This window comes from Sander lucioperca, chromosome 21, assembly GCF_008315115.2.
Source record: "Sander lucioperca isolate FBNREF2018 chromosome 21, SLUC_FBN_1.2, whole genome shotgun sequence".
Taxonomy (NCBI): domain Eukaryota; kingdom Metazoa; phylum Chordata; class Actinopteri; order Perciformes; family Percidae; genus Sander; species Sander lucioperca.
Genome location: NC_050193.1, coordinates 25,745,504 through 25,772,732, shown reverse-complemented (window position 1 = coordinate 25,772,732; position 27,229 = coordinate 25,745,504). Strand labels below are relative to the sequence as shown.

The following is a 27,229-nucleotide window of genomic DNA, read 5'->3' as shown; positions in this document are numbered from 1 at the left end:
AGGAAAAGACTGGTTACATAAAGTGTCTGTGAGAGTGAATCAAGGGAAGCAGTGGGACACCTCTTTCTCTCCGAGTCTGTCTGCGCTGCATTCTTCTACACGCGAGTAATGCCGCACTCCACGCTTTGCTCTGATGTAAGTCATCCTCAGTGGAGGTGTCTGGTTTTATACGTTTATAAAACACACTGACTGACACCAGGAGAGTTCTCATTGTGAAAAAACACTTGCCCGAGGACAATTAAATGCCTGGCTCACTGCAAATCAGTTTAGATCATTAGTACTTTCCGATCAATAGTCACTAAGGCAGACCTGAGCAGGGCTGCGGTGACTGCTGCCCTGTGAACTCTGGGTTTGGAGTATCCTGACCACAGCCTGCTAGCCTGCTGCCTGATCATAACAGAAAAGAGCAACTTTCAGGGATAATGTTTTCTGCAAACTTCTACTTTATTGCCCTCAGTGAACTTTATAATTCCTGACTGCTGTACTTAGACAAGTGTTTCACTACAATGGAGGAAATCCCTGATACTGCCAGATGAGCCTCAGTGATGTGGACAGGGGTGACACTGCTGTGTTTATGCTATGTCTAACCACAACTCTCTGGAGGCTCCGTTTGGGCGGCAAGGCGATGTATGTCTAACTGTACTATGTGTATACAAGTGTGTGTGAGTCCCTGTGGCTCTCAGCCAGAGTTATCTTGCAAATAGTTTTGTCTGTTTCCCATAGATGTGACTGAACTGGAAAGCAGTCAAAATTAGCTCAGAGCGAAGCAGCCGTGGAGGGAGATATTTTATGAGAGTAAAAGTTTGTGTGTGTGTGTGTGTGTGTGTGTGTGTGTGTGTGTGTGTGTGTGAGAGAGAGAGACAAGAAAGAGTCTCATTAAGAGATAGTGAGAGGGAATGTGAACGACAACAAGTGTGAAAGAGGGAAGGATAAAGGAAAAGCATGGTGGAACAGGTGGTCTAATCTAAAGCCCCACCCATGTTACCCCAAAGCCCCCTGCCTATGCCTTTTCAATCTCTGGACTCTTAGGAATTTCTTGTTCTATTGTCCTGAGTGGTAGAAACTGAGAGACTCTAAAAGAATGAACTGTGTATGTGGTTTGCATCTAAATTAAAATGAGAGTTTTGAAGCTGGTTTTGCATGAGGGAAACATGAAGACTCTGGGGACATTTGTGGGACATGGTGTCTGTGGGAGTTGTTGATTGACCAGATATTGTTGATTGACCAGATGAAGCACGCAATCTGTATGTAATATATATATATATATATATATATATATATATATATATATATAAAGAGTATTTTACTCCTCAAACTTATTATGATTTTTTCCCAAAGTGCATAATTTCAAGTATAAGAAGATGTTTTTCATCATTCAGGGTTCATGTTATTAATTCATGCTCTGTTGGATTGTCATGCGGGTGATATAAATGGTAAATGCCTTCAGGCAGACAATCGGCAAATTGTCCTGTGAAAGAAAACTAGGACACCCATCTCTAGGAAGTAACTAGCTCCTGTTCAGCTCAGGACCACTACTTTGGACCTCAACCTAAATGCATTTGAGTGGCGAGCAATGAATGCATGCAGATGGCAGGGGCGGTGGGGGTGCTCCTGCAGGGGTCAAAGGTTAGCCCGTGTGGTTAAAGCCCTTCCTGTCAGCAGCACTTTGCATCAGTCCAGCCATGTCAGGGATCTGCGGGCTGATGACACAGGATGAGCAGGGCTAAATGGAAAAAAACAGAGGGATGAGTTTTATCAGTAGCATCCAATTAGGAGGCTTTTTGCTACTGAGTTGGTCCAATTTAAGCTAATGGGCTTGTTTGGCATGTGCAGTGCTCAGTTTGACTTATTTTTGATTTCAACTTATGACCCTGGCAATCTGTTTCTATTTCTTATTATCAGTTTTACGACCTCCTTCGTTTCACGTCTTGAGTCTCGACTTCAGTGTCCAGTTTTTGTGTTAGGATGTCACTCTGAAATAAACAGCTGTGCCACTGATGCCTTCTGTTTCATTACTGTGATAATTAAACAGAGATGCCCTACAGTGGCCACCACAGCTGCATATCAATAATGAACTGCACGCTTAGCGAGCCACTGACCTCTCTTGGCCTATTTTCCAAACTACTGAAGATAAAACAATTCAATTGTCTGTCTAAACATGTTATGAATTTAAAGACATTTCATCCTGGTTTGTGACATCTCCCTGTTTCCCCTCTCAATAAATCACCACATTGATCCTAACCCGAACCCTGATGATTATGTGTTAAGGCACTCACTCACACATCCAGAACAGAACAGACTGTTCCATTAAATATTGCTCAGTCAGCCACATATTTCTGCCATATTTTGGGCTCAGGTCACATCAGTATCATACCATAAATCCTGCTAAATCCCACTGATGGGGATTGGGAATAAAATATAAAACTGTATCTGAAATAGCTGTATCTGAGGACAGTTTTTCATTCTCTCCACCCTTGCCCCGCCTTGTCATGCCAGTACTGTACTGAGCCCCCTTGTGGCCTCCAAACGCAACTGTAGCTCAATTTCTATGTTTTCAGGGGGATGGAGGATTATCTATTTAGGGAAATCTCTGCAAAGGAACAGATGGTGCTCTTTTTACAGAATTCATCCTAGAATAATAAGTTTGTTTTGCTGTTGATGACAGTGCACATTTATGTTGATTCCACATGGGAAATATATAATCCTCTCTGGCTTGGTGACCTCTCACGCTCATTGATCACAGTAGCAACATTTTGTGGTCTATTAATGTTTGCTTACTCACAAAAACAATGTCCTCACTCACAGAATATAATTTTACACTTTCTCAAACCTTTACAATGAATCTACACTAATTAAAATATATTGAAATTGTCATCTTTGCTTTATTTCTTACATGTTTCTGTGAGTGCATTCCTTTTAAATTCAGTATATATCTATGTGTGCGTACCCAGTATTTAAAGGCTTTACAGGTGAACAATGCCAGTCTTTTGTTCACTCTGTTCTTATCTCCGTCTATGATTTAGACTCAAGCTTAAAGTCTAACACTAGAATTACAATTTGATGAGACTGACAACAGCATTTAGGACGCGTGGAATGAATGGAACGAACTGATGGTAGGATGGATGAAAACAGGGACCTTTCTGAATGTTAACAATCTGTCAAAGCATTCTGTCCTCCAAAAGGAGAATACCCTGCTTTAAGGCCATGTCTAGACAAACTTATCTCTGAGTTTTAAGGCTGGGGAAACGCTTGGATTAGGATATGATCCCCCTCGAACATAAAGGATTATTCAGTTTAATGTATGTACTGTAAGAGGTGTGGCTCAAAGCTTTTGTTGTACCACAAATGCTCAGGAGTTCTGACGTTGACCATAGAGGCTTTTCTTTAAATCTTTATACAACAGGATGCCTGAATATTTAAATGAGTTATGTAATAAACGTGTGCTCCATTATGAAAATGATTTCAACTGTGTCTGCTTTTTGTGCTCTTTTTGGACGGCCGTAATTTCTGTAATTAAGTTTAGACGGCAGTTTAGGTTTAGGGTTAGGTTTTTTTTCTTTTTTTATAGAAAGAACTGGCAAAGAAGGGAGCATGAATCATATCAATACAAATCAGACAGGGCAGGAGATTTGATTAGTGGACTAAGTCTCAATTCTGCTGTTTGGCATGAATGAAAAACCACATTTATTACAGCTGAAGCTTCAAGTAACAGCGAAATTATCTATTTAACTGAATTAAAGTGAAATAGCCACCCAGAAACATCCAACATAGTCAAGTTTTAGGATGTGTGATCAAATCAAGTTAAAAGGTTTTTCCAATTACCAAATCTTTCAATTGTCAAATGTTTGTGTATTTATACAGTATATTCTGGGAACATGCCACCTACTCTAATAATAGGCTATGTCATTCTAATTTTTCGTTAGGATGTTCCTGACTCATCAGTGACCAGCAAGAAAATCTGATGTCAACAGTTTTTTGCAGATATCAGATGAACTGGTTCCCGACTGTGACATGAGGACTTATTTTATCTTTAGAGCTCATTTCCATTGTCTCCCCCACTGTGCCGCAGGAAGTGATGCTCGAGGCAGGAAGTGGAGCTGTGAAAGGTAAAGAGGCTGCATTCGGGCTCTATGAAGTGACAGGCAGCAGGAAGGAAGCTTGTAATGCTGCTACTGGAACTCCTGTTTATTTTCCCTCTCTGTCTCTTAGAAGAGGATAAGGGAAAAATAAAAGGTGGAGAAGGGGGGGGGGGGGGGCTACTACAGGGATGTCCTTTGCTGAATGTGTGCCAAGCATTTATAGTAACAACTATCATTTATGGAAACAGTGGAATACCCTGGATGTGATTCACTTGTTATGGTTGTCTCGAGCTTTGAAGAATAGATTGATCGAGACAGTCTGGAGACTTTGGGGAGTTGAATCAGTGGTCATTTGTGCAAATGGTGACACCTGAACATCTACTGCTCTAGTCGTTAGACTCGGGGTATTTCCTTCTCTTCGTTCCTTTATCTCAAACACTGCCACATGGCTGTTCTAATCAGCTCTCGCCATGTTATGGCCTAAAGAAAACTGCATGAAGTGGAGGCTCAGCAGTTCATGTTTTGGATGCGCTAGTGTATCAGCTTGTACGGGAAGAAAGGACTTAAACTGCCTTGGAACCGTTTTGACAATAGGCTTACACCCAGTAAAACTTTACCAATGAGTAGGTGTTGATACAGATACAATCAGTATCAGTGGCGAAAACCAGTGGAAACAGGGCTTAAATGAGTCACTCTCTCCAGTATCCTGACCAGACGAACGTCCTTTCCAACAGCCAGAGCTCCAACTTAAACCTGTCTGCAACCATACAGCAACCAGTCCTGTCCATGGGCTCATAGTTGTATTCTGTCTGAGTTACTGCGGCCTACAGAAGAGTGAGCAAAGCAGCTGCAAGAGAGAAGGGGGATTAGGATGAAATGTAGTGTGGGACGAGGCGGGGGGAGAAGACGGGTCAGCAGGTCAGCTGAGGAACAGAGATGACACACAAGACAAAGTGTAGAGACGAACAAGGGTTAGACTGCAATATTGGCCTTTTACTGATTATTAAAAACTAGACCTACAAGTCATCTTCAGACAATATGATAAAGGGTTCCTATTTGATCATAGTTACAAAAAACAACAGAAATCAGTTTTATTGTCTTTAATTTCTTGCACAGATCAGAAGTCAGTGACTTTGCTTGATTTAGCCTTTAAATCATGTGTATCACAGCTTATCATTTTGTAAACAGTGTCTTTTTGTCTAGTGTTCCAGACCTCTATTGGTTTCTGCTTGAACCTTGAAGCCGGCTTGAGTTGTGTAACTCATTGCAGTTTCGTCAACGCTACATTATTGTTGTGCAGTGCAGATTTATTAAATTAAGCTGCACTTAAACTGCATTAGCACTCAAAGATAATAAATGCAGACTGTGATGGATTACACAGCTCAAGCAAGTTTCCATTTAATTTTCATATTACAGGGAAATTGACGGAAACCAATGGGGGCCCAAAATTGTGGGAAAAATACATCCAGAATCTGACATAAATGTGCTTTCCACTTCGCCAGAAAAAAAAGCTTTGGTGGGGACACTGCATCATTGAAATTTTGTGGCCATGAAATGAAGTACTTAACACTCAGAAATCAGTCATTCTTAAAAGCATTGTCAAAATATTATCTTTTATTGGTTGAAACAGGACAAGAAATGTGTGATGGGCCTGAGCAAAAGCCGCAGTTCAAACTCAATTCTTCACTTTTTTATGTGAAAACTCAACATTTCGATCAAGTTTCAATATGTCTAGAGTACAGTGACAAAGTTTGTCTGTGCTGCCCAGTCAGCTGTTTCCTCCCCTCGTGCCAGTTGTCCGGCCAGACAAAGAGGACTCCTCCTGTCGCGGAGAAAGGGGGGAATTTACGGCTCTAACCCTAACCCCCCTCTCAACCTTCCCGCAACCCCCCTTCAAAGGAGTGCCACAGGAGCCTCTGTGTCAACAGGCAGCCAAAGGCAGACAGAGTGTGAGACGTACAGCAGAATCACTCACATATCCACATCTCATTCACAAGTACACAAATATCCAAAGCTCTCCCTCACTCATCCTCTGTATCCACATCTCAATCACCAGTTACAGTCATGTATGTGTTCACACATGCTTAGCAATAAGAAGCTGAACGTTACTTGTTGAACTTATGTGAACATATATTCCTATAAGCTCAAATCCACATTTCTCTGGCTCCTGACTCTGACTGAGCACTCACGGGACCCATTTCACGCTATCAGGCCCAGACATGGATAATCTTCTTAGTACATTTGAGACGTGGACAGAAAGAAGGTTACTCTTTATATTAAATCAGCTGAGAGAGAGAGAGAGAGGACTTGTACATTGTGTCTTTTTGGCTCTTGGCAGTAGGAAAACCGTCCAAGTACCTTCATTAAATGCAACTGTATCAAGTAGAGGGATAGTGTGACCTGTAGTATACACACTCCGGAGAGGCTTAAAGTAAATGATGTTGAAAGGATCTGGCAACTACACTCCTCAGACTGAAAGTATGTGTGTGCAGAGATGGGTGACGGACATTTACTGAAAAGACAGACTCAATGACTTGAGGGAAGCGGAGTGAAACAGAGGAGATATGAAAGAATGAGGAGGGCATAAAGAAACCTAGAGGGGGGTAAAGTTGAAATAAATGGAGTGACCACAATTCATTGTAGCATACCACGCTCTGCAAAGTGCCCTAGAATGGTATGGAGGATGACAGGGGATACCACCCCACCACTCCCTCCATCCCTCCCCTCGCCTCCACAGCCTCAGCAGCACAGTGGGACCACTTGCCGAGCCAAGCCAGCGGAGGAGAGGTGGGAGTCAGGGGTGCGCGGTCAAGCGAGCAAATAGGATGATGGTTGTTTATGGGTTTGTACTACAAGGCACCAGGCTGTGTGTGATTATGTAATGGCCGAGGGAAGCCTCTGGATGCTCCCTGCTCGTCTCCAGCCGGCCCTCAAGGGAAAAAGATTGGGGCGTGTCGCCTCACATCACATTCAGATCTGGGCTTACTCAGTCAATCACTGGGCCTGAGGCTGTGTGTCAGTGACTAAGGCTGACCCAGAGACACAGCACAGGGAAGAGAGAGACATGAAGTGCAGTATGTCAGATAAAAGCCACTTCTTTAATGGCTATATGTGGATACGATTGCAGCTCCTTACCCTGAATTTCCAAATCAGCATTTTGAAATATGCGTACCCCCTCAGATATGACACATGACACCTCAAACACACAAATCTTCCTCCTCTCCGCACCTCTCAGTCTCAGTCGACCAGCAGAACGGCAATAATAGAAAGCCCATTTTGCTCGTCTGACAGTCAAATTGATGCGTAGCGTGAGTTTGTATCTGCGTGCAATCTGGGATAAGATGTGGACAGACCTCAAACAGTAGGGGTTCACTAACATCTGATCATTCTTCCCACAAAAAAGTGTCGGGGCACAGAGTGATTTACAATATAATAGAAAACACATGGACTGCAGAAATAGGCTGCAGAGAAAGATCCAGATTCAAGGTCAGACAAAATACAGAAAAAGTCCAGCTGGGACAGCCCTCACGCTCCTTGATCTCCCCTGAAAAAAAGCAAGCTCCATGACCCCCAGTGCCTGCCTCATCACCCTCCCTTTTCTCAGAGACCATCTGCCCTGCTCTCTCACCTTAAGACCAGGATACTGCTGCTAAGCTTCTCTGGCCTCTCACTTTGCCACGGTGGATTTCCAACCAGCTGTGTGCTCACAGAAACTACTTTGGCCGCACTATACGAGTAACCTGGGGGGTCACGTATGTTAATTATCCGTCTTAAATTGGAGATGAGTGAAAGTCATGACTAGGACTTTCGGAGAGTGTCCTCTGTAAGCCTTTGGCTGGGGTATTGGGTGTCTCTGAGCGGGCCAGAGGCGGAGGTTGGATGCCGTGGAGAGAGCGTGAGCAGACAGAGGAGACATGTTGAGATGGAGGCTAAATTGGCTGCTGTAGCTCTTGGCGTGGGAAGGCTCCCAAAAGCTGCCTTTCCCCCCTATGACTCCAGTCTGCAGGCAGGCTTTTGAAGTGGCTCTCTGATACTAGCACCCCTCAGAGTAATAGTAGCCACATGGGCCTCCTCCAGCTTTAAGCCATCACAGCACCATGTCTCCACATTTTTATCTTGTTTCCTTGTTTTTCCTTCATCTGGACTAAAGCTAATATTAACACCTCCTACACATAATGAAGGCCACAGCTACCGTGGAGCATATATACAGTAAGATGAAGTAGTTTGACTTCTTGGCAGCAGTCTGAAGTTCCTGTTCTATTGATGAGTAAGCTTCCCCTGACTGCACTGCACGCCTATTGATTCACAGTATTTATCTGCAGCCAAAGGGGCTATAAACACAAGTTTTCCGAGAATGTATGAATTATAGTCTATTCTGTCTGGGTGTGGAAGGAATTCAGATATCTGTGAATGAGTTAAACTTTCATTTTGCTTTATTGAGCCCATCCCTGTTGTAAATCAGGACTTGTGGGCCTTTTGTTAGTAACACTGATTTATAATTAGGCTATGAGATTTTTCATGCAGTGTAATGCATCCCATTTAATAAGCCTGTGGTTTACTACTTTTACAGTACATCAAGATTATGAGGTAACTTTTCAGTGCTACTATAAAGTGATTCAAACTGTCAGACCTATTTTTATAATCGATTCATCGTTTAAGTAATGTCTTAAGCAAGTATGCCAGAAATTCACTGGTTGTTTCTTCTCAAATGTGAATATTTGTTATCGAAAGTAAAGTGAAGATTTTTGGCTTTATAGACCAAACAATTCATCAGTTAATTGAGAAAATAATCTGCAAATGAATCAATAATTAAAATAATCATTAGTTACGGCCTGCAGTTGCTCTTTCACTTTCCTTTTTACAACATAAATACAACTTGATCATTTGAGATTTCAAAAACCTATAATGTACATATACATTATGATGCATTGTTATATAGTACATGTAATTTGTATATAAAATAGTTATTAAACATTAATATGCTGCTTATAAGGCCTCTTCTGATATTAGGCCTATAATAATGTAACATATGGATTGTGCCTGCCTGAGTACTTCTACTTTTTATACTTAAACTGATACTTTCCTTCAAACAGGCTTTTAGCTAGGAAAGGGTTTTTATGGCAGTTAGTTGTATTCTTATGTCTTTTATTTATTGTATTTACTTTTATTAAATAAAAAGTGCTTCATAATATATTATGATGCACTTTGAGATTTTTATCTTTAAAAAGTGCTATATAAATAAACTTTACTTACTTACTTACTTACTTAAAGTAAGTACTGATAATACTTTGGAATGCGGAACTTCTACTTAAATATTATCACACTGCAGTAATGGTAGTTTTACAGTTAATCAGGTGACAGCTGTGTTAGTTAAACTTCAGTTAAACTTAATTAATTTGTCCTACATACTTTAATATATGGTTAAAAAACTATATACTTATTTCCAGTGCCTGAATTATTTTTTAAAACGCTTTGCTTTTTTATTTCAAACCCTTACTTTACTTACTGTGTTGGTGGCATCAGAGACCCCTCCCGTCCTGCACACAAATGTCTTGGCACAGCCAGAGGGAGCCCGCACGCTGCGGGTCTGCAGGGCGGAGCGCACAGATTTACCCAACGCACCCTCCTCTATTTTGACTACCTTCAATTCCCAGAATGTCAAATTAACTACAATACAACTGTAGTAATTCCGGTATTAATTTCCACCATAAAAGGTGTAGACTAAGGAACTCTTTTTGTGAATTAAAATACTTGCCCCCAACAAAAAAATCTTAATATTTTAGCCAATGCGTTACTGTTAAAATAAAATAAATGGGCTTTTTTTTCTTCAAGTGTAAACATTTATCAAAACCTATGAGAAACAAATCCACCACTAATTGTTTATCTGTAAATTCCAGAAATGTTACAAAGCTGGTTTTGCTCGGGCCTTACCCACATTCAGTCATGAGTAGTAATCACCAGTGGTGTAAGAAATACTCATATATTTTACGTAAGTAAAAATAGCAGTACCACAGTGTAGAAATACTCTGTTACAAGTAAAAGTCCTGCATTTAAACTTTTACTTTACTTTTTACTTTATATACTGCTGGGTAGCTTAATCTATAATAATACATCATAATGTATTAGTTGATTTATATTTTGTATTAATAATCTGAATCTGCAAAGTAACTAATTAACTCATGTTATCAAAAATGTTATCAAAAAAAGTGGAGTAAAAATGGCTTCCAAAATGTAGTGGAGTAGAATTATAAAGAAGCATAAAATTGATATACTCAAATAAAGTAGGCTACCTCAAAATTGTACGAAAAAGTACAGTACTTGAGTAAATGTACTTGTTACATTCCACCATTTTTGTTGACATTTGGACACGTTCCCTCTCAGGACTTTACTTTGAAGGCAGTAGTCTCCTGACTTCCGGTTTCCCCTCATGTGTTTTGACGCCGCTGCAGTGAGTTTCCAGGCAGAGCAGAGCATGGGGCTGAGTAGCACAGAGGGATTTAGTTATGTATAACTGATGCGGTCTGGCGGAAGAAGAAAAAGAAGAGGATGAGGAGGGGGTTAGCACATTGAAAGTCCTGAAACAACGGGAACAGAGTGGGTTTTTTAGAAGGAAGGAAGCTGGATACGTGTTGAACATAAGTTTGTGTTTGACCGCAGCATTGTTACTCTCAGAGCTGCTTCTGTTCTGTTCACCGCTCGTGCAGCAACAAATCTGCCTCTCCTTGTTGCAGCCGAACAATTTCTGTTGTCCAATGAATGGAGTTGCTTTTTGCCTTGTTGGAATACCACCCTACTCTGAGAACCACGTAAGTACAAGGAGCTGCTTATTTATAATTATATTGATACCTGGACGATATTGTGTTTGGACAGGCTGAAGTGCAGCGCGGTACTGCTGGTCAGAGAGCGTGATTTCCTAAGAGGATTAACACTAGTTTACATAGCCCCTGTGTACACACACTCGGCGACATACTGTACTGAAACCAATTGTTTGATCAGTGTTTTTCTGCAGCTTTTGTTCACTATTGTTGAGGGCAAATGGTGCGCAGCCGAATGAATTTAGCGGCTTTCACAAAAGTAATCTAGAGTCACATTTAACGCCCGGGTTGCTTCACTCTTTTGTCCGCCTCTTGCTGCACCAGGAGGCGGACAGCCTGTCAATAGAGACGGGACGTCCCAAACAGCGGTAGGTGTTTGGAGTGTGTCGATCACTTCTTCTTTAGTTGATTTTTTTTTTTTTTTTTTGCTATTAATCAAGCAAATTATCCAGTTAATTGGCTAGTGGACTTCCATCACTTGTTTAAACTGTTTTTACTCACAAACAAGCCATCAATAGTGCTACACATGCAGGTGGGTGTTTCTTAAGTGATGATATAACAGTAAATGAGAAGATGGGAAAAGTATGACCTTTAAGTCAATGGACATCACAAGACTTTACAACCCCCAGTAAAGTCAAGAAAGAAACTCCTTTCATAACTGTATCATGAATCCCATCCTTAACAGCTGCTTATATTCTGAAAAAAAGTTAGATAAACCCAGTTCTGGTGTATATACATATGTGTGTGTGTGTGTGTGTGTGTGTGTGTGTGTGTGATATGGATGTGTCAGCCAGGGAGTTGCTGAGATATTTGCTTTGGACCTTTGCTGTAATGCAGCGTTTGTGTGTTTGACAGGATTATGAACTATATTTGCCAGTGTCTCTCTTACCTTATCATCCTCTGCTGTCACTCTACTATTACAAAATTTGTGGGGGGGGGGGGGGGGGGTTTGCTCATGAATTTCCCCCATTTTCCACCTACCTTTGCTCCCTTTCTATCTGTTGTGGTTGAGTTGATCCTCTCCAGCAAAGAATAACGCTTCCTATTCTGTGGTCATGCTTTCATTTAACCTCTCTGATTGTATTTCGCTGTAACAGAACTGTGAATGTTCCTTCAGACACATACAATTCAGGCTTGTTACGTATAGCTTTGTCGTAAAACACTTTGTAGTAAATGTATAACAACTGCTGTACCCACAAAACTGTCGCCTTAATGAACAAGAAGTCATTAAACTGCATTCAAAGTGTCTGATATCTTCCAGTCTAACACTCTCTAAACTGTTTGTTTATGTTTCTTTTTTACATAAGCTCCTATGCCGACCTCAGTTTGTCTAATCTCCGTCCCCGACCTGTTTCATACCTGACCTTTGACCCTGCATGTCTCAGCCGACACCAAGCTCTCATTTAGCCGGGCTTCTTTCTCTCTATGCATGTCATTTTACTTCTCTTTGGCCAAAGAAAGCAGTTTATCTTCATTTATCTCTTGATGTGCAACTGAGTACATCCAGGAACACATCTGGCATGTGATTGAACGCTAAGTCATTTAGATGACGCGATAAAGCCCAACAGTGAGATGCAAAATTACTATAATCTGATTAAATGTTTAATTTGCCGAAATGAGACACAAAGTAAATCAGGCTTTCTGTGTTGGTTCAGCATCTGGGCGTGGAGACAGGAAGGCGTGAGAGTGTTGAGCAGTTATGATGATGTCCAGTGGGACTAGTTCAATGTTGTTAGCAGGCCTGCTCTAATGTAGCAGTGCAGGCTTTGTGGGTGAGATCAATAGAGGCATGGGTGGGGCAGAGGGCAGGACGAGCATGATGTCTAATGCTGCATTGTGCCACGTGATGCCGGAGGATATGATGGGAAACATGAGAGCGCTTATATGAAAATCTTGAGCCGGTCGATGTTAAAGCCTCTTTTTTTGTCCGTGTGTCACATGCACCAGTTTGCCTCTGATACACTGCAGACTAACACAGCATTATCCTGAGCTGCAGTCTCCTGAGTGTATCCAGACATGACTTGCACACGATCGATGACAGAGTGTTTTATTTTTTGCTGATCCGTGGCCTTTGCTCTCTACAGCCCAGCTAATAGCTTCCTAATAATCAAAAGCCAAACTTCAGACAGAGGCTTTGGCCGATCCACAGACTTTCTTTTTAGTCTGAGCGCCAGCTGATCACAGGACAACCACCTCAGAAACGTTGCAAACCTCAGACCACTGATGCCCCATCCAGTCAGCAGGTCCAGGATCAGCTCCTGGTCAAAGGCAACGTTAACTGAAAGCAGCTGTATGATGCTGCAGAGGAAAGTATTCCTGTGATCATTAGCAGATGGTTTCACCACGTAGTAGGCACATAGCACAGACAATACTGCAATGCTGGGAATTTATGTGATTCTTCATACATTGTATCCCACTTCAATGCTGTATACTGGTGTTTTCTAACCTGCGGGTACACAGACAAGATGAACCTGAGTAGTTGTGAGGACAGAAAAAAAGAAAGAAACATTCTGCAACACAATATTCTGCTTTTACTTTACCTTTCTCACATTTTTGTGATTTAGTATATAAGTATTAGTATACTTATATATTAGTATATATACATTACTGTAATGTACCCTTTTGTACTAACAGAAAGTGATGCAGAAGTCATGTGACAACAAAAGTTACTCGTGCTGCAGCTATGGAGAACTTTTTCCATATTTTGAGTTGGGAAAGTTCACCAAAAGCCAGCTTGTTGTGCATTGCATTATGGGACACTACCCTGAAGAATCAAACAGTATTGGCACATGCAATTCTTCCAGGCTAAATGTGCGACATACCCAAAACATGATACTACATACTGTCTTTAACTGCGTCAGTGCAGTGGGTGAAACTACATAGTGGACACAGAGAGCATGACAGTAAAGTGTGTGTTACGGAGTGCCCTGCAGCAGTCCGTTAACACCATTAAAACATCTCTCACACCTTTACACCTCCACCCTCCCACCTTGACACCGTCACCCCTGCTGCATTCCGGGCCTCGAGACGACAGCTGCACCATCGCTCACACCTCGCATCCGCAATCATTATCCTGGTTTTTATTTTATTTTTTATTTCACCTTTATTATAACAGGCAAGTCATTAAGAACAGGTTCTTATTTACAATGACGGCCTGACAAGTGGCAAAGCCACTTAAGGGAAAGGGAAAGAGGGCTAGAAGATAAATACATTTGTGTGTGTGTCTGTCTGTCTGTGTTGACACATTTAAATCACACACGCACACACATGGCCATGCACACTGTGTTCACAAATATAGGCACTCCAGTATGTTTACATCACACTTAAATGGTCAGATGCTTTTTGTTTTGAAGCCAGCTCCATGGAGCGTCTGATTTGTCCTTCTCCTATTATGTTTGCATGAGGAAGTCCTTGATGCTGTACAAACATGGTGTGTGTATAGGTGGGCGAAGGACATCAGTCATCATTGACCTTGTTTATTGTGGTGAGATGGGAGCGGCTGCTGTAGTGCAGCTCTGTTAAGCAGGTTTGTTTCTGTTGCTTATGCCTCTTTATTGATCCCCCAGTGAGTTGGTCTCTGTCTCTGACTCAAAATTGACTCTGTTGATTGAATACATTTAGTTTTTACATGCAATTATTGCATTGCAGTTCTGTGAATTTAATTATTATCATGATTCTATTTTTTATTAATGGGGATAGCTTATTAAAAGTTCAGTTACACCATACTCAACACCTTAAAATCGAGTTTCCCCCTTTTATTCCTTCTAAAGTAGCTTTAAAGTTGGAAAAATCATCTTATTCCACACTGACCTGCAATATTAAATATATGCTGAATCTGCTTGTTCCAACTCCTTATTGAAAACTCAACATTTTTTTTATGGCTGCACCGTTTCACCAAATGGAAATATTCTAGATGTCTTGTGCATCATTTTTTACACATTTTCTAAAAAACAAACAAATCCAGCTTGGCATATTTGGTATCCTATGAACATTTGGGATCCCTACTGGGGCTTGATCAAAGCTTGGCTACAGCATGACTGACCCGGCGGTGGGTTGGTCGGTTGCAGAGGTTAATTAGTTTTTGTTTAGGTTACTGAACCATTTAATCATGCTATTAAAAGAGCACAAAATGTGACAAATGGATGCTGGCTATAAGAAGTTGACGGTATGTTCTGTAAAAATGGAGGAGGATATTTCCCAATGTGATTTTCTCTGATGGAAATTGCATCAAACCAACCTTTTCTCGACCAATACCTTAAATCAGGGTGTCTTCTGATAGCAAGTACGGATCCAATACCACTGTTTTTTATTTATTTTTTTATTTCCCAGTTATTTAAAATATGTTGAATTGAGATAACCTTTATGTAAAGTAAGATAAGGGCCAGAGATTGGTGTGACACTAAACACTGAGGTAGCATCCCACTTACTGACTGAACTTTATAAGAATAACACCCTGATGGCCTGATTTCCGCCTTTCTTTAGAGTTGTTAGTTGTAGAAGTAAAAACAAATAAGTTAATTTGTGAATATTTGAATACCTTACAAGCATATTAAGGGGTTCCCCTATACTTTTATTTGCTCTTATTTCTCTGTTTCCCCTCTTTTCAACACATTAGCTGGACATGAAGTTTACCTGTCCAGCAAAGTGTCAGATCTCGTACCCAGTCATCTTCTCCTAATGCAGCACTCGTCCTCTATTGTGTCTCAGCTGGATGCGTTTCATGTGGCGTCTGACTCGCAGGCACTGGGAGGTTTGTTGTGAAACAAAGCCTCTCTCAGAAACAGATGAGAGCAAATTAGATTCAGCCGGTTGATGGTCTGGCCTGCGTCAGTGCCTCTTTGTATGTGTGCCTGTAAAGACGCTGTGTCGACGTGTGTGTGTGTGTATGTGTCTCAGGGTGTTGTTCCTATGCAGGAAAAATATTATCCGATACTGTACGTGAGGGCTTCGTGTTAAGGTGATGTTCAGCACATAGGAGGAATGAAGAACAAGTCAGGTCTTGTTCCAAAATGCAGACTTGTCTGCAGGATCGGTCTAAAGGCTGTCAGATGAGGTTTGAATCAGGGTCAAAGTTCAGAGGTGAGGGGCTCCCTTCGTCACACACTTGGCCCCCAGTAAATAGGCTAAAGAGGCAGGAGGGAACCCCTGTCACTGTGTGCGACAAGGGCCACAGGGGTTAAGCAGGGGCCGCTGTTCAACTGATCTTCAATTCAGATGATCAAATCCGGCATCTTATTTTGTCTATGTCGCATCTCAATATCAAATGCACATTTTTGCTTTGCGTTCTCATCATGTTTACATTTTTGCAAAGAGGCCCAACGATAAGAATGTTTGGATGGATGAATGCTGCACTGTGTCTCACTCTATTCAGCCTTTCAGGCATTTTATCAACAGCAGGGATTGCACAGGAATGTGTGAGAGACAGAGAGAAGGAGGGGGTAAGGAGGAAAAGGAGGGAAGAAGATAACAAAATAGAGTGAATCCTGATGAGTCAGGGGGGAGAAGGATGCCAGCGTGACAGCCAAAACACAATGAAGCAATGGAAAGTAAAGACAAACAATCCTCCACTCATAACCTGCAGAAAAGCTGCCAAATTTCACACTGCTCTTATAAGCTACCAGTACAACTGACATGCTGTTCTTGGATGTTCTGGGTTGTAGCAGCGATGGGTGATAAAGTCTTCTGTCTCGATATCGTAATTTTATGTAGTGAATTATCATATAAATATGGTATGATATGTAACATTTAAATACATTTGAGAAACTCTTTTCAGATACAATAACCAGGTGGGAATGTTTTTAATCCAAGGAATTACTTAGCTGTCACAGTCTTACAACTTGCAGTTCATTTTTTATGATAGACTAACCTGCTTATTATTTTATATGCTTATATATTTATATAATTTGTCTTTGGTATCTTTATCAAAAGATACCAAACAAAGATATTCCATTTACTAACCTATATGACAAGGAAAAGCAGCAAATTCTCACATTTGAGCTTGTCACTTGACCACTATTGTTGACTTATCAATTAAATGACTAAGTGTTTTGGCTCTAATTGCTATGTAGTAGACTTTATTTATGTGCAACAATGGCCTGGTACAACCAATGTGGAACTCCAGGGATTCAGCATTGCACTAAAGCTGTGGCATCCTGACATTTAGTGCCTTGTTTAAAGTTAACCTCCAGAAATCATGGCTCCAACATTTCCCATAATGCCTCTCAATGTTAAAACGCAAACTTTCTGTTATAAATTACTAGTTTGCCAGCACAAGCCGGAGATAATCCTGATGATGTTATTTTCTCTGACTTAAGAAAGGTCCTCCAGAACCACAGAAGACATTATACAGCTTTTTTTTTTACAGGCTGAATACTCCTCATCACTAGTAAACAGATATTAATGTGTAAAAACAGTAGGCTGCCCCTTTTTAAAGGGATAATTACCCCAGTAGAGGGTTGGGTGGGGGGGTTGAGTCTCACAGTATAAATTGTCATATCGCCCAATCATGGGTTGTACAAACCACATCATGTGGGGTGTATTTCATATCTCAGACATGCAGCGATTGTAAAAACGGATATATTATAATTATAATTATTTATTTATTTACACTCCTAATAAATATCATGAAATATCAATGTGCTTATAATGATGTACGAGCACTACTTTAACTAAGATATTAGTCTACTTGACTGTGATGTTAACTGTTAAAATATTTGGGTTATGCAGTAAAGGTAGAAAATAATTACAGCATGTTCTGGAAGTCCTAACACAACAGAAGAAGAGTTCTGATGATCCCGGGAGGTTTCTCTGGGGATGTTTATATGAGTATGGCAGTCGGCCAGCTAACGTCCATCAGAGCCGTTTCATTGGAGTTAGTGAGCCGACTCACTGACCTCTATCTGTACTTCCTAAACAACCCGGGCAACAGTTTGTAAGCCGTCTGGGAGGGGAGGAGGGGGAAGGTTGTTTTGACAGTCTGGCAAAATCACGGGATAGAGATTATCGGGAAGCTAATGAGGAGCTGTGGATGCTGGGAAGAGATAGAGTGCTGTGGTTTTCCTGATGCCTGCAGGTCCAGCACAACACTGCCTCTGTTTACATGCTCACTAAGATTCTCTCAATGTAAAATACTGGTGCGTTTTACAGTATTTGTTTTTGTGTGTACCAGTGGTCCAAAATGTTGCCTCTCTTCTTCAGTACTGTACAGACGTTTTAGTTTTAAAGGAATAGTTTGACATTGTGAGAGATACGTTTATTTGCTTTGTTGTGAAGCTAAAGCCAACACGCGCTTAGCTTAGCGTAAAGACTGGAAACCGGGGCAAACAGCTATCCTGGCCACATTACAACGTCATGTTGTCACATCCATTTCCCAGGACAGTAAACTTAAAGCTACACAGATTTGTGTTCTAGAGGCTACAGTAAAGAAGTAAAAAAAAAAATAGTAAACTATCCATAACTCTAAATTACTGGGGTATTTTGCCTATAATAGAAAAATGCAAGTTTTTCTTCTCTGAGTTGTGCATGTAAAAACAGTGTCCAGCTTACTGTAATGAACCAACCTGCATAGGGTAGTTTTAATGCTTCAGTTTCCGTAGCATGTCATGGTCTGTTAGGCATCAATTTGCATCGCACAGCATCAAAAGTTACTCAGTTTGATTCAAACTCCGCAGTAAGCCTTACTTTATTTCATATTATTCCAAACTACGTTGGTGTATCTTGGATAATTGTGAATGTGGCTAATTGCAGCGTAACAGGTATCAGTTTATTTTGTGGGTTTGCTGTGAGGGATGGAGGGAAAACCTCAACCAAAATCCTACATGCGTGCAAATGCAGTCGGAGCTGTGTTCTTATTGTTTTCTCTGTGTGTCACCATCCTCATTGATGGGGTAGTTTTTCTTTTTGTCTATTCCCTGATGGACTAACCTTTCCCAAATTCCAGCTTTACTTGTTTTCTCATTTCCATGTGACTTTGAGCAATTGCTGTCCTGCTTTGATCCTCATTCTGTTACCTTCTTTGGTCATCTCCTTTCAGGATACTTCTGTTTTGAACTTCTGTTGTTGCTTTCATTTCTCAAGTTGTGTCTGAATGTGTGGCCGCAGACATTTTCATTTAGATTCAGCTGTGCTTTTTATAAATGCTTCTCTTAGCTAAATGCCATCCTTAAAGCATGAGGTATTCCTATGTATGCTTGTGCCATAAAAGGTTTGTTTCGGTATGATTCTTGTATATCCACTCCCTCCTTCTCCGCTCACTCAGTTTACAGAATGAAAACTAACAGGACGGTATGTTTCTATTAGCGTTTCTCTTTGCTTCAAGCAGTGCCAGGGTGTCTTTCATCTGAATAACAGAGTGAAACCATGTGTGTTTGACTCTCATATCAACAGTCACAGTCCCTTGCTGTCTTCCCACTGGGCAGCCAAAACATGGAAGCAACTGAGACCCATGATGCCTTGCGGCTGCACGTCTGGCCTTTTTTTCTGGGGTGAAACACATCATGGAATCACAGATGACAGTTTATTTCTGTGGGGTGAATCCCAGACTCTGAGTTGTTGCCACCCCTGCATTTAAAGGCCACTAATACAGAGTGACAGAGGCTAAAGACACAGAAACAACACCAACCTGGCATATGGGTCTCATCATTACAGTCAACAAACAACATGCCTCTGGAATCAGCAAGAAAACAGTAGCAGCATCCCTGTCTTCTAGAGATGTCCTTCTCCACAGCTGGGTTTTACAGTCTGCAGTTTGTCAACAGGAAGGAGCAGGCAGATGAAACGATACCGCGGGCCCATCCTCCTGTATTCAAAACATGCAAGGCGGTATCTGTATACCATCTTTGTGCCACAGGGGAATGACGAAGAGAGAAGGGAGGTGGAGGGGTGCTTAGGCCAGCAATGTTTTTGATTTAATCTCCAGATTCATCCACACCGTGTGAGAAATGTTAATGCCAGAAGAATCACGCTTCATAAGTTTTGCTTGGCCTTTTTGCATCGCATGTGATCGGCTTCACTTTGTGCTTCAGGCTCTAGTCTGGATTGAAGAAAATGTAGATTTTACAGGAGAGAAGATTTGATTTGTCAGCCTCAAAATTCATGCAGTAATTGATTACATTGATTGGTAACATCTGTTCAGTACTTGAAGAGGTCAGCATGAGCCCGTGGAGAGTCATGAGGGTTGGAAAACAGATTTGGGACGGTCTGAGAGAAATATTGGAAAATCTTAGTGAATCCTTGAACTTTTAGATCATGCTTGAGTACATCTGTAAAATCAGTGGATATATACCAGCAATTCTCAAATATTTCCACATCAATAATCATCAAACACCCAGACATAATCCACATTTCCCAGGAGGCCACATTCTGTCTGCGGGATCCTCATTTAGGAGTATTTTTTTTCTTTTCATTTTTTTGGCAATTTTAGGCCTTTATTTGACAGGACAGCTGAAGACATGAAAGGGGAGAGAGAGGGGAAATGACATGCAGCAAAGGGCCGCAGGACCCAGGCCCGCTGCGTCGAGGAGTAAACCTCTATATATGGGCGTTCGCTCTACCAACTGAGCCATCTGGGTGCCCATTTCTAATTTAATTTATTCCTTTAATATACTCCTCGCTGCTCTAAGGGCTCCCTAAATAGCTCCTCTACATCCCCGGACTCCACTTTGAGAATCGCTGGACTGTATGATCCTGTGCAAACAGAGGACTTCCTCAACGTAGTGTGAGCAGCGGTGCATGGCAGGAATGTAAAAACCAGATGACCTCAAATGGAAACTCCAGGACTGTTGGAGGCAGGCAGGCCATCTCACTTGCTCTAATAAACCCTCAGTCTCCATTCTGCAGTCCTGCCCTCTCTTTTTTTCCCCTCCACCCTGGCTCAGTTAGCCTCCCAACCTGGCTCAGCATCGCCTCCACCACGCCCCAAATGTTGGACTGCTGCCTGGTTTTTGGCCTGGCTTGTAGGCTGAGATGCTCACTTCGGCTCCAGCTCCATCTTCCACCAAGAAGAACAACGACGTCATCCTCCATTCCCAAAGTTATAATTTGCATCTGGTAATTACACAGAGGCAGAGATGAGCTAAATATATCTGGGCTGGTAGAGGGGGAAAGAGGGGGGCTACAAGTATGGCTGTCCTTAGCCAAGACGTAGACGAGGGGGGTGGAGAGAGTCGAGAGGCCTGCTGGAGCCGTGTGGGTTTCTGCTGCTGAGGCCTGCTCCTGAAAACAACCAGGAAAGAAAGAGAAGAGCAAGAGGCAGAAAAAAAGGAAGGAGGGGGGGTTGGCTCCTATTGCAGCGGAGCTCAGACGTGACGCTCTGATTGCTCCCAGCGGTTGTGGTCAGTACAGAGGAGAGGAGGAGGGGGCCGGGCTACAGTGCAAGAGGAGCAGGGTTAGCTCTTTGCCAGATGTTGTCATTGGCCTCATGGTATATATGGTATACACATCAGGGGACAGATGTATCTACTCATGAGAAAGTACAGCTGCGAGTTTACCTGACAAAACCCAGCAGCCACCGCCTCTTAATGACACTCAGAAACAGCAGGATGTGGCATTAGGGAAGCTGTTGTTTGTCTCTGTGTCCATGTTTTCGCGTGAGAACGAACTGTGAAAAGAGATCACACCTTTAACTGCAACCGATTTATTGGTTCCACAATGCTCCTTCAGCACGAAAGGAAAGCAAACAACATCTGTAGTTTATTCATTTATGCGGTGCTTACTGCCTGTTAAGTTGCCAGATTCATAACACCAATTTCCAGATTGAAGTTGTAAAAAACATGTATCAGAATTATCCCGAAGGCACCAATGTAGGAGCTTTACATACTGAACAGTCACACTCTGAAAAATCAGCTGTGAAAACCAATTGCGGACCTGTAATGAGCGTAAATGTCTCTGCCGTCCAACTTGTCTCCCTGCAGGTTTTTCTCATGCTGGAACAGAGGCACCTTGTTGGTTCTCATGGCAACTGTCAGCACGGAGGTGATGGGTGACTGTGATTAGGTTGAAGACGGGTGTAAAAGTGAAGACAACCTGACAACCTGGTGATTGGCTGCATTTGAAGTGGGAAGCCTGAGTGACTGGAAAAGATTACTTCACCCAGAAAAACATACATAATAATACATATCAGCTGAAAAGTATTGCAGTACATACATACCAAAGATATGTTTGAGGTAGTTTAGAAAAGTGTTTATAGGAAGATGTTGTGTTCTTTTTTTTCAACACTTTGAGCACCAAAATTAAAGTGGTCTTTACCTCCATCAGCATTGAGGTAGTTGCAGAAGTTTCAGCGGCAGATATCTTAAAAAACTTGTATCTTTTGCTTTCTCTTCTTCTGAGTTGTTTGGTTGTAGATGTGACCTGAACATAGAGAAAGCTCTCCACTGAAGCAAGACACTCCCTGCTAATTAGGTTAAAGTGGAGCACCATCTCTCCACTTACTGTGCAGGGAAACATAATGGGTGTGTTATTTAGCTGTGGTTCTCTGTATCAGTATCACTGCTTCTCGCACACTCATGCTTACAGTTTTGATCAAGTAGGAATCTCTCGACTATGAAATGTTGCTACACTTTATGAAACTGGGTCAAAGGGCAAAAGATCCTCCCCCAACATAAACATGCACACACACACACACACACACACACACTAACGCAAGTCTAATAGCATTTAATAATTCATCAACATACCAAGATTTCGCAGAATGTGACCGACACGCACGGTAGCAAATGTGTGTTAATGTTATTTAGCGATCAGTCACGCAGTCTAGCCTCTATAAAGTCAGTGAAGGAACGCCTGACGATGATACAACGCAGAGGAGATGTATGGGAGGTAATTAGAGTGCATCTGTGAGTAAATATGTGCATGTGTCATTGCTCTCTCTTCACCATCTGTTCCCTCCAATTTCCTCACTTCTGTTTTTGCTTTAGATCACTCTCTGCCCTCATTTTTTATTCTCTCCCCCGGTGTTCACTTTCCAACATCTGTTACCCCCCGTATCATGCTCTCCTTCCCACTCTCTATTGAGCTTTTTTTTTGCCTACATAGATGCTTGTCTGTCTGGCTGACTCGCGTATCTCACATTCCCTTGTGGCAGATGTAGCATGTTTTTTTGTCTTCTGCTTGTGTTGTTCAAAACCAGTCTAAGTTAAAGCAGTAAATTATCACATTTGAGAAGCTGGAAACGGCAAATATTTGTCATTATTGCCTAATAAATGACTTAAACAATCAGCTGATTATCAAAACCAACAGACTAATTTATCTAAGCTGAAACGATTAGCAAACTAATCAATTATCAGCAACAATTTTAATAACTGATGTATTGTCAAGTAATGTTTTAAAGCTATAGTCCATAGTTTCTGTCGCCCTCATGAGGAATTCTAAGTAATGACAACAAAACTGTTGGCGCGTCCACATGATACAAGCCTTCCGTGATCGCGCACAGCCCCCACCCCTCCACCACGCAGTTGCTAGTAGCCAAGGAGGACACTGAGGATTAAAAAAACACAACGGACTCTTCAGAAGAGGTAATTATCTTCATTCGAGTTTCTGCGCGTGAAAGTCGACGGACGACACAATCTTCTGAACATAGCCATACTGAGAAATACAGAGAGAGTGGTACTGATAGTCTTAATTAGCTTTGTACCAACTCATTTGGCTTGAATGTAATGGACGTTCATTAAAATCAAAAAGTTACGCACTAAAGCTTTAGGCATAATGCCAAGAATTCACTATGTGATAGTAAACTAAAAATCTTTATATTTTACACAAAACAAGGCATTTGACAATGTCACCCTGTGTTTGTTATGGACACGTTTAGCTATTTAATGACATTGTATGGATTAAAAGAATAATTGGGATTAATTGGTAATGGAAGTAATCATTAGTTGCAGCCCTGGAGTAATTGTTTCAGCAAAATGTCAGTGTGTGTACTGACTGATGGACAGTGATTTGTATCAGTAATTAAGAACCTTGTTTAAGAAAGAATTTTGGGGTCCAGCTATGGGCTTCCACGCTGACAGGACTCACATGGCGTCATGGCATCAACAGGCACATCTAAAGAATTAATGCATACTGCTCCCTGTGGAGATACACATGATCAGGTGGCCTGCTTTACCACTTTAATCCTCAGTGCAGGAGTATGCTGTGGATTGTTGTTGTATCAGTCAAGGAGGGATAGAGGGGCGGACCACCCAGCTCCCCTCAGCTGTGGGTTGATGGGATATTTGGCCCTCGCACATTTCGTCTCACAGTCCACCTGCTCTTGTCTCTGGACTTCCAGAGACTGTTTCCACCTCAAAGCCCACAACAGGTGTGACCTCTCTGATCTTTAGCCACTGTCTCCCACCCCCGCCTTTGATGTTATTAATTAGTAACTGACATAAGAGCCCAGATAACTGCTCATAGGTCGACTCACCCTGCACACTCTTCCCCGTGCCAGCCGCTGCAGCAAAAAAAAGAAAGTGCAGTTGTGTGTAGCTGCATGTCGAGTCCCCACTCTTTGCTCTGTCCCACTGGACTTTTCCCCACCCATCTGCTGTTGGACTCTGTGTTGTAGCTGCCCTCTAGTGGCTGCTAGGTGGTAACTACCAGTCTGAGTGCAGCCAAAGAGGCCTATAGGTTCTGTAGCACGGGGATTTACTGGAGATTAAAGTTAAAATTAACCTGCTTAAAACAGCTATGTCCCTTTTTTCACTTTTCTTTGTAGAATCCATGTGAACAGATTACTGGTATGTCTAGACCAGGGGACTTCAACCTTTTTTAAACCAAGGACCCCTAATATAATGATAATATGATAATGATAATGTTTTATTCATGTTAAATAATTTAAATTTGAAAAAAGTTTCAAAAATTAACAATAATTTTGGAGGCCCCCTTGCAGTGACTCTGAGGACCCCCTAGGGGTCCCAGACCCCCTGTTGAAGATCTCTGGTCTAGACCATAGACTGTAGGTCTAGACAGAAATACTCCATCAGTGGGTCAATATCAGATGACTTGTCAGTTTCTTAGGCTTATTATTCTTTGATTGGATATTTCCTGATTTCAAACCAATAGACTTTTTCAACTTTAGACTATATTTTATTTAGACAAAGCCCGTTACACTTCACTTGAAGTTATGTACATAAGAGTGACATGATACTGTCATGAACATGTCATAAACATTATAAACAAGTCATAAACGTTTATGACATAACGCTTCTTTTAGTAAGTGTCATTCGGTTTTTGTCATGACAAGTTATTTTTAGGGTTAGAGTTAGAGTTAGGGTTAGGGTTCATGTGTCGTGACTGTGTCATGACAGTATCATGTGTTCATGACAGTGTCATGTCACACTATGTAGATACCTTACCCAAAGTCCTTTACTTCAAAACTCAAATTATACCCAGCTCTACTTTCAACCTTTTGGATTTGTGTCACCTTGAAATGGAGCAATGTCATCATATGAGTGCTTGGTGACAGGTTCACTATCTTTATGAGTCATTAGCAGTCAACTAAAGTGATTTTCCCTTTTCAAATTGTTTAATTTGAATACTTTTACAGGGTTGAAAGGCTAAAACTGCCCTTCACGATAAAAAAAAAAAACGTTTTGGAGAAAGGATGAAAAAATAAATGAACCTAATTTCCTGCAGATAAAGTATGTTTTTGAATCTCTCCCATCCCCATATTCACAGCTTGACCCCTCACATTTATCTTGTGAACCCTTTGGGAGGTTGGAAACCACTGCTGTGCATCATGCATATTTTGTGGTCTTTTTGTCATTTATAGCAACAGTGTGATGACACAGATAATTCATGCAGCTGCTGCAGCAACACATGAAACCTCCCATGCCACATGTTGAGTGTGTTTCTCTCACCAGTAGGGGACATGATTCACACTCAGAGCTGAGGACGCTTCTCTTAACACCACTTTTAAAGCTTCAGATTCTGGTATAAATGGAGTCCCTCGTCTCTTTCTCGAATTTGTTGTGCCCGTTTTTAGGAGTTTCATTGTGAGCATCAACCGCAGCCTGTCCTTCACTGACCCTTTCTGTTCTTTTTCGGAGTTATCGCAGCCTGTGTTTAGAGAGACACGCGATCGTTGTGTCTGCAGCCTGGTTCGTTTGTGACATGCCAACTAAAGGCTCACTCAGCAGTCTTCTACTCTTTCCTGTGTGTTTCCTGTCAAGCCTCAGCTTATTCCTCCTCCTCACACTTCTGTTTTTTAATGTGTAGGCGGAGCAGAGAGGAGAGAAACGTTGTTTTGTCTTGCGAGGCAGCCACAGCGGAAAAAGAGGAGGGAGGCCTTTTTGTGTTAATCTGTTGGCCAGCGGTCATGTTATGAGTGTAAAGCGGATTAAAACATATCACCAAACTAATCTGTCCGTTACACCGACAACCGTGCTCCACTATATCCTGCATTACCTCCCTCCCTCCATCCTTACCCCTTTCACTTTTCCACTGGTGTGTTTGTTATCAGAGAGCAGAGGGGGCCGTGACAGGAGGCAACGAAGGATCGCTCCGCGGAGATTAGCAGCACATGTCTGCCTTTGATTTCCTGACTTCAAGAGCTTTGTGCTGCCAGGTTAAGGTCAAAAATAACTAATATGAAGCCTGTGTCGTCTCCAGGGTGCAGTATGTGTTTACTCAGCAATCAAATAGTCAGATAAGGGAGGTATGCTGCAGTGATGTACATCAGGCTCACATGCAGGTGATGGGTGTGTGGCCTGTGGCAGGGGGTGCTATTGTCACAACTCTTCATGTGTGACTGTGTGTCCTCTGTGTAAACTGTAACTCAACGCCCTTTTTGTTCATTTCTCATCATCCTCTTTCTGTAAATGCCTCCATGGTTCATGAAAAGGAGAGAGAAAGAGAGGGAGCTGGACTGACAAAGACCTTTTGTTTCCAAATTAGGCACTGCTCCCTCCTTGCCAAAACTAACTGTTATTGTGAAAAATGTGATATGAAATCCCCATTCAGCGCTGCCACTGTGAAATGGAGCGCTTGTGTATTTTCAGATATTAAACCCTTGTCTGGCTTTCCACCAGAGATGCACAATGATCTGACTGCTGTTCAGTCTGTGATTTCCTCGCACACATGGCTCTCCCTCCTGAAGGAGAATCGGACCTCCTCCTGTGCCCGCCGGTGATCCACTCGTCTCTCCACAGGGCAGTTCTGCATGGCGCTACGTTGAACCCAGTGCTCTGGTCGGAACCAGAGAGTGAGAAGAGAACCCCCCCCCCCACACACACACACACACACACACACACACACACACATACACACACACACATACACACACACACACAGCCACACAGCACTTTGACTTCATGAGGAACCCTAATTACATAGTGTATTTATACTCAGCTGTGACTC

General features: G+C 41.9%; 1 protein-coding gene across 3 annotated transcripts in view; it reads left to right on the top strand.

Annotated features, from left to right (window-relative positions):
* The window catches only part of arhgap23a (Rho GTPase activating protein 23a), a 68,661-nt gene that overhangs the window by 2,404 nt on the left and 39,028 nt on the right, over window positions 1–27,229 (top strand). For 2 of the 3 annotated variants that reach the window (XM_031318644.2, XM_035997127.1), the window contains exon 1: window positions 10,539–10,885. The exons of the other annotated variant lie outside the window; for it this stretch is intronic. In XM_031318644.2, coding sequence (XP_031174504.1) covers window positions 10,832–10,885 — 54 coding nt within the window. In that variant the 5' untranslated portion in view covers window positions 10,539–10,831. Of the gene's footprint in view, window positions 1–10,538; window positions 10,886–27,229 lie in introns of those variants that run through there. 3 annotated transcript variants of the gene reach the window in all.